This window comes from Pristiophorus japonicus, chromosome 5, assembly GCF_044704955.1.
Source record: "Pristiophorus japonicus isolate sPriJap1 chromosome 5, sPriJap1.hap1, whole genome shotgun sequence".
In the NCBI taxonomy this organism is placed as follows: Eukaryota; Metazoa; Chordata; class Chondrichthyes; family Pristiophoridae; genus Pristiophorus; species Pristiophorus japonicus.
The window spans coordinates 297,644,537-297,653,167 of NC_091981.1; the positions used below are offsets into that span (position 1 = coordinate 297,644,537).

General features: G+C 54.0%; 1 protein-coding gene across 1 annotated transcript in view; it reads right to left on the minus strand.

Moving 5' to 3' along the window:
- Positions 1-5,749: 5,749 nt before the first annotated feature.
- Positions 5,750-8,631, minus strand: part of LOC139264177 (kinesin-like protein KIFC3) — a 165,835-nt gene continuing 162,953 nt past the window's right edge. Inside the window, exons 16-17 of the mRNA XM_070880262.1 lie at positions 7,329-7,558; positions 5,750-5,878 (exon numbers count right to left, since the gene is read on the minus strand). Of these exons, the coding sequence (XP_070736363.1) occupies positions 5,750-5,878; positions 7,329-7,558 (359 nt within the window). The remainder of the gene's footprint in view (positions 5,879-7,328; positions 7,559-8,631) is intronic.

Genomic DNA, 8,631 nt, shown 5'->3' on the forward strand with positions numbered 1-8,631 from the left:
AAGGTGGAGGGAGTGAGTGTTGAAGGTGGTGGATGGAGTGTCGATCAAACGAGCTATTAGTGACAATCTGACATCGATGGCCCCTAGTTCTGGTCTCGCCACAAGTGGAAACATCGTCTCTACGTCTACCCTATCGAACCCCTGCACAATACTGAAGAGCTCGATCCAGTCCCCCCCCCCCCCCCTCAGCCTCCTCTTGTGTGAGAGCCCGGGGAATCCCAGGCTGAGCTGTATTTTGCTCGGTTTGTGTTCTCCGACGTGCGAACATCTGGATTCCCGACACAGTAAGAACAGGGCTGGGCGACTCTGTACCCATAAACTCCAAACACACACAGCGCGATCGACGAGAAGCGTTTATTGAGGGATCGACGTACATTACAGACAACACGGGGAGGGTGGGGGGGGGGGCCGGAGAGAAGCTGGTTACAGACAGACCCCACTCCGCGGGGCGGGACTGTAGGGATACACACGGACAGTGGGAACATGCAGAGAGACAGTTCCGGTCACATCGCGGATTGTTGATCAATCTCCCACCGGAGGGGGAACATTCTATCGGCACAGTCTTATCCCACCAGGATATCAGCAGCGAGGGTTAGTTTATTGAAACAAAGGTCACAGCGTAGAAAAGAAAAGCAGGAATAAACCCGGGAGTGTCGAATGGAAGTTTGTGATCAGCCAGTCCCTCCCTCCCTCCCACCCCGAAAATAAAATAAACAGGTTGCAGTATTGGACACTCTCCTGTTCAAGACTGGCTCACCCCAGCACACCAACTACTTACATATGCGGGCACACAGGCAGCTGGACACTGCTTGGCCCTGGGTCATTCGCTGGGCCTACTTCAGAGGGCCGTTCAGGGTCAACCCCGTCGGTGTGGGTCTGGAGTCACCTGTAGGCCCAGACCAGGTAAGGACGGCAAGTTTCCTTCCCCTAATGGGCCATTGGTGACCCAGTTGGGTTTTTGCAACACAGGAGGAGGCCATTCGGCCCCTCGAGTCTGTTCCGCCATTTTAATTAGATCCCGGCTGATCTGTACCTTGCCCCCATCAGCCTGCCTTGGTCCCAGAATCCTTACTCAACAAACATCTCTCAGTCTCAGTTTTGAAATTTACAATTTCCTGCTCCCCCCCCCACCCCCCTTTTTGGGGGAGGGGGGGGGGGAAGAGATCCAACTGCCTTTTGTGTGAAGAAGTGCTTCCCCTGTGGAAAGGCACTCAGTCTGGGTGTGTTCTGGGTCTCAAACACTGGGACACATGTTGTAACGTCGTGAGGGAGTCGAGGGTTACGGGGGAGCGGGCAGGGAAGTGGAGCTGAGTCCATGATCGTATTAAATGGCGGAGCAGGCTCGAGGGGCCTTATGGCCTACTCCTGTTCTTATTTCTTATGTCCCTGACATCACCCCTGAACGGCCTGGCTCTAATTTTAAGGTGATGCCCCCTTGTTCTGGACTCCCCCCTCCAGAGGCAATAGTTTCTCTCGATCCACTTGATGGAATCCTTTAATCCTCTTAAACCCCTCGATCAGAGACCCCGTAACCTTCTACACTCGAGGGAATACAGGCCCAGTCTGTGCCACCTGTTCCTATAATTTAACCCCTTTACCCCGGTACCATTCTGTGAATCTGCACTGCCCCCACTCCCAGGCCGATATATCCTTCCCAAGGGGCGGGACCCAGAGCTAGACATAGTGTCCAGATACGGTCAGACTGAGGATCTGTACAACAGAAACATCAATCCTCCCCTTTGTATCCCAGCCCCCGCTCCTCTCCCTTCCCTCCCCTCCCCCAGATTCCTCCCCTCCCCCTCCCCTTCTCTCCCCACCCCCCCCGGCTCCCCCCATCCCCCCACTCGCCCCCCCCCCGTTCCCTCCCCTCCCCTCCCCCTCGCTCGGTCCCCCCCCCCCTTGCTCCCTCCCCTCCCCTACCCCCCCCCTGCTCTCTCCCCTCCCCTCGCTCGCTACCCCCCCGGCCACTCTCCCCTCCGCCCGCTCTCTCCACTCCTCTCCCCCCCACTGCCTGAGATAAAGGCCATTAGCTACTTTCTGTCCCTGTAAATGCCTCTCACCATTTATAAACCACTCCGACCTATCTTCCTTAGGTCCGAAGTGGATGACCTCACACTTTCTCACGTCGAGGCCCAGCTGCCACAGTGCTGCCCGCTCACTCAGTCTGTCTCTGTCCCTTTGCAACCTCTGCTCCCGTCTGCACAACCCGCTGTGCCTCCGAACTTGGTGACGGCAGCCAACTCGGAGCTATGTTCTTGATCTATATCACTGACCTGGACTTGGGTGTACAGGGCATCGTTTCAAAGTTTGCAGACGGCACAGAACGTAGAAATGTGTTACACAGCGAGGGAGTTGTAACAGGCCTCAGGAGGGACAGAGACAGGTTGGGGAGGTGGGCAGGCACGTGGCAGATGTAATTCAATGCAGTGAAGTGTGAAGTGATACATTTTGGTAGGGAGAATGAAGAGGCAATATAAACCAGAGGGTACGATTTTAACGGTGGAGCAGAGCGAGCTGGAGGTGGGGGGGGGGGGGGGTGTACATACACAGGTCTTTAAAGGTGGCAGGGCAAATGGAGAACGTTGTTAAAAACAGATACGTGGGATCCCTGGATTTATAAATAGAGGCACAGAGTACAAAAACAAAGAAGTTATGGTAAACCTTTATAAAACACCGGTTCAGCCTCAGCTGGAATATCATGGCCAATTCTGGGCACCACACTTTGGGACGAATGTCAGGGCATTAGAGAGGGTGCAGGGGAGATTACTTGCTGTGGAGGCAGTTCAGAGAAGGTTCACTCGGTTGATTCCGGGGATGAGGGGGTTGACTTATGAGGAAAGGTTGAGGAGGTTGGGCCTCTACTCATTGGAATTCAGAAGAATGAGAGGTGATCTTATCGAAACGTATAAGATTATGGGGGGGCTTAACAAGGTGGATGCAGAGAGGATGTTTCCACTGATGGGGGAGACTAGGACTAGGGGGCATGATCTTAGAATAAGGGGCCGCCCATTTAAAACTGAGATGAGGTGAAATCTCTTCTCTCAGAGGGTTGTAAATCTGTGGAATTCGCTGCCTCAGAGAGCTGTGGAAGCTGGGACATTGAATAAATTTAAGACAGAAATAAACAGTTTCTTAACCGATAAGGGGATAAGGGGTTATGGGGAGTGGGCAGGGAAGTGGAGCTGAGTCCATGATTGGATCAGCCATGATCGTATTAAATGGCGGAGCAGGCTCGAGGGGCCGTATGGTTTACCTTTGCTCCTATTTTTTATGTTCTAGAAGCTGGACTTGTCCTGTTAAGAGTAGAGAAGGTCAAGGAGAGATTTGACAGAGCTGCTCAAAATCATGATGGCTTTTGGTAGAGTAGATAAGGAGGAACTGCTTCTAGCTGTTGAAGGATCGGTAATCAGAGGACACAGATTTAAGATAATTCGGGGGGTAGGGATACGAGACATTTTTATTACGATGATCTGAAGTACGCTGCCTACGGTGGAAGCAGATTCAGTAATAACTTTCAAAAGGGAATTGAACATATACTGGAAGGGGAAATATTTTCAGGGCTACAGGGCAGTGGGATTAATTGGAGAGCTCTTTCAAAGAGCCAGCACAGGCACGATGGGCCGAATGGCCTCCTTCTGTACTGTATTGTTCTACATTCCCACTCACTATTCCTGCATCCAAGTCGTGAGGTGAAAGGTTGAGTCAGCAGTATAGATCCCGGGGGAGACGGGACAAACCACTCACCACCAGAGTACGTACCCTCCCCCCTTCACTCTCCTAGCTCAGGTCCAGACGTTCCCTCCAATTCCTGTGGCTTCTCAATTATGTTAATCATCTCTGGTGTGTAACCTTAGCGGAGAACTTCTGGAAGTCCATATGTACAACCCACCCCACAGGCGGGCCCTGACCATCATGCCTCGCACCTCAAAAAACGTCAACTAGGTTCGTCAAACAGGATCTACCCTCGACATATCCACACCGGCTCCCTCTGATTGGCCGACATTTGTTCAAGTGCTCAGTCACTCTGTCCCTGATGACTGATTCCAGTAACCTCCTCACGACTGACATTAAACTGACGGGTCAGTCGTTTCCTGGTTTCTCTCTCTCCCGCCGGTCTTAGAGCGACATTTACAACATTCCCACCCAAAATTCCTTATCGAGAGAGCTTTGGGGAAATTATAACGAAGGCGTTGGTTATTTTCTTCAACTGTTTCAAGCCATCCAGAACCTGCGGAAGTCCAGAACCAGGGGACGCAGTCTAAGGATAAGGAGTAGGCCATTTAGGACTGAGATGAGGAGAAACTTCTTCACCCAGAGAGTGGTGAACCTGTGGAATTCTCTACCACAGAAAGTAGTTGATGCCAATTCATTAGATATATTCAAAAGGGAGTTAGATATGGCACTTACGGCTAAAGGGATCAAGGGGTATGGAGAGAAAGCAGGAATGGGGTACTGAAGTTGCATGATCAGCCATGATCTTATTGAATGGCGGTGCAGGCTCGAAGGGCCAAATGGCCTACTCCTGCACCTATTTTTGATGTTTCTATGCCAGATTCTGGAGAGCGCTTATCCTTCAGTCCCATTACTTTCTCCATTACATTACCACTTTTAACTTATATTAAATCCACTACGTTCCTCCCCTTGACTTACTGTTAGGTTCCCCTGTACCACAGACACTGGGTCCTCTTCCGCTACGGTGAAGTCTGGCTTGTATTCTCCCGGCTGTAGGAGATTGAGGAGTGATCGAAGGAGATTGAGGGGTGATCAAATCGAGGCGTTCAAAGGAGTTGATGGGGTGGATCGAGAGAAACTATTTCCTCTGGCGGGGGAAGTTCAGAACAAGGGGGATTCACCTTAAAATCAGAGCCAGGCCGTTCAGGAGTGATGTCAGGAAGCAGTTCCACACACAAAGGGCAGTGGACATCTGGAACTCTCTCCCCCCAAAAAAACTGGATGCTGGGGGACAATTGGAGCTTTCAAGACTGGGATTAATAGATTTTTGTTGGGTAAGGGTATGGAGGGACACGGAACCAAGGCGAGTAAATGGGGTTAAGGTCCAGATCAGCCGTGATCTGATTGAATGACAGAATAGGCTCGAGGGGCCGAATGGCCTCCTCCTGTCCCTTTGTTTCAGAGTTAGTTCCAGTTGTGACTGGTTCGGTGAACCCGATTCCGATTCGTTCCTTGATTTGAACGCTTTAAATGCGTGCGTCAAATCTTTTCGCTCCCCTTAAAGGCGCCGTGTCACCATCACGCGATTCCAGCAGCTGTACGTTTTTAGTTAAAAAACACGGATAAACAATCGCCACTCCTTCCAAATAGCCCCATTGGCAGAGGTCCTCGCTGGGTGTGGGGTCCACCTCAGGTCCCACGGCAGCCCGAGGCATGACTGTACCGAGTCCCCCTCGTTTCTCGGGGCCAGTCTGCGATTAACTGGCTCGCCACAGAAATAATTACCCCCACCCCACTCCACCAAACCCCCATGTAATCTCCCCACCCTCCCATACCATGCATAGCCCTTTTAATAAAAGCTCCCATCATGAGCTGACCGACTTGAGTCCGGTGCATCCAATGAGAGATGTCGCTCCCCCTCCCCCGCTGACCAATCGTATCGACGCAATCCTGCGGGTGGGGGAGGTTGGTTAGATATTCGGCAAAGGAAGGCGTCAGAGGTCAGTCGCGAGAGGCTTGGTGTGTGAGTCGCTGGGCCCAGAGACAGCAGCAAGGGGCGGGGGAGGGGCAGCGTTTCTCAGGGTGACGGCTCGGTTCCGGAAGCTTCCAGCCGCCGGTTGGCTGGCCCCTGCTCCACTTTGCAGACTCGCTGAGCGAACTTCAGTGAACACATGGACTCCCCCGAGTCCTTGGCCAGTGGCGACACCTAGGGACAGGGGGAAAGGATATCATTATCCGCCATCCGATACCTGCTCCCAGAGGGATTCAGGGCTATTGAGATCGGAGAATGTTCCGGCACAATCTCAGGCCATTCAGCCCATCAAACACTTGGCAGAAATATTCTTCACCCAACACAGTCTAATCCCACTCTCCCCTCACTCTCCCGCACACTTTAATATCCCTCCCAGTCTAATCCCACTCCACGCACCCTTTAATATCCCACCCAGTCTAATCCCACTCTCCCCCTCACTCCCCATATCCTTTAATATCCCACCCAGTCCAATCCCACTCCCCGCAACCTTTAATATCCCACTCAGTCTAATCGCACTCTCCCCCTGACTCCCCGTACCCTTTAATATCCCACCCAGTCTAATCCCACTCCCCGCAACCTTTAATATCTCACTCAGTCTAATCCCACTCTCCCCTCACTCCCTGTACCCTTTAATATCCCACCCAGTCTAATCCCACTCTCCCCCTCACTCCCCATACACTTTAATATCCCACCCAGTCTAATCCCCCTCTCCCCCGTACCCTTTAATATCCCACCCATTCTAATCCCACTCACCCCTCACTCCCCATACCCTTTAATATCCCACCCAGTCTAATCCCACTCTCCCCGTACCCTTTAATATCCCACCCAGTCTAATCCCCCTCTCCCCTCACTCCCCGTACCCTTTAATATCCCACCCAGTCTAATCCCCCTCTCCCCTCACTCCCCGTACCCTTTAATATTCCACCCAGTCTAATCCCACTCTCCCCTCACTCCCCGTACCCTTTAATATCCCACCCAGTCTAATCCCACTCTCCCCTCACTCCCCGTACCCTTTAATATCCCACCCAGTCTAATCCCACTCTCCCCCTCACTCCCCGTACCCTTTAATATCCCACCCAGTCTAATCCCACTCTCCCCTCACACCTGTGCACACACACACACCTACACTGGCATTTGCACACATGATTTGACTCACAATCTTGTGCAAGTACACGCAATCACCCTCCTGTATACACACATACACACGCACTCAGACCCGTGTGTGCGCGCACACACACACTCTCACTCACACACACACACACACACACTCTCACTCACACACACACACTCTCACTCACTCACACACACTCTCACTCACACACACTCTCACTCACACACACACACACACACACACACACACACACTCTCACTCACACACACACACTCTCACTCACACACACACACTCTCACTCACACACACACACTCTCACTCACACACACACACTCTCACTCACACACACACACTCTCACTCACACACACACACTCTCACTCACACACACACACACACTCTCACTCACACACACTCTCACTCACACACACTCTCACTCACACACACTCTCACTCACACACACTCTCACTCACACACACTCTCACTCACACACACTCAAACACTCGCACCATTACCTGCACCACCATGACAGTCTTGTTGCCCTTGCGGAGTGAGTCCTGGAGAAGGTAGGTGAGCTTGGAGTTGCGGAAGGGGACGTGGTTCTGCTTTGCCCGCAGAGCCTGGATAACGTCCCCGAGGGCCAGGAGTGACCTGTTGATGTTCTGAGCCTCCTTCAGCCGATCTCCCTCCGCACCGGACTTCCACACTCGCTCCGAGCCCGCTAGGTCAACCAGGTTCAGCTTCCCTGTGAGACACACCGGGGTCACTGGGGTTCACACACTGCCCTGCCCTCCCGCCCGGGGTCACTGGGGTTCACACACTGCCCTGCCCTCCCCCCCGGGGTCACTGGGGTTCACACACTGCCCCTCCCCTCCGGGGTCACTGGGGTTCACACACTGCCCCCTCCCCGCCGGGTCACTGGGGTTCACACACTGCCCCTCCCCCCGGGGTCACTGGGGTTCACACATTGCCCCTCCCCTCCGGGGTCACTGGGGTTCACACACTGCCCCTCCCCCCGCCGGGTCACTGGAGTTCAACACTGCCCCTCCCCCCCGGGTCACCGGGGGTCACTGGGGTTCACACACTGCCCCCGGGTTCACACACTGTACCCCCTCCCCCGGGTCACCGGGGGTCACTGGGGTTCACACACTGCCCCCCCTCCCCCAGGGCGAGGGAGACAGAGAGAGGGGGCGAGATAGACAGAGAGAGGGGGCGAGAGAGACAGAGAGAGGGGGCGAGAGAGACACAGAGAAAGGGGGCGAGAGAGAGAGAGAGAGGGGGCGAGAGAGACACAGAAAGGGGGCGAGAGAGAGACACAGAAAGGGGGCGAGAGAGACACAGGGAAAGGGGGCGAGAGACAGAGAGAGGGGGCGAGAGAGACACAGAGAAAGGGGGCGAGAGAGACAGAGAGAGGGGGCGAGAGAGACAGAGAGAGGGGACGATAGATAGAGAGGGGGCGAGAGAGACACAGAGAAAGGGGGCGAGAGAGACACAGAGAAAGGGGGCGAGAGAGACAGAGAGAGGGGGCGAGAGAGACCGAGAGAGGGGGCGAGAGAGACAGAGAGAGGGGGCGAGAGAGACAGAGAGAGGGGGCGAGAGAGACAGAGAGAGGGGGCAACAGAGACAGAGAGAGGGGGCGTGAGACAGAGAGAGGGGGCGAGAGAGATACAGAGAGGGGGCGAGAGATACAGAGAGGGGGCGAGAGATACAGAGAGGGGGCGAGAGATACAGAGAGGGGGCGAGAGATACAGAGAGGGGGCGAGGGAGACACAGAGAAAGGGGGCGAGAGACAGAGAGAGGGGGCGAGAGAGACACAGA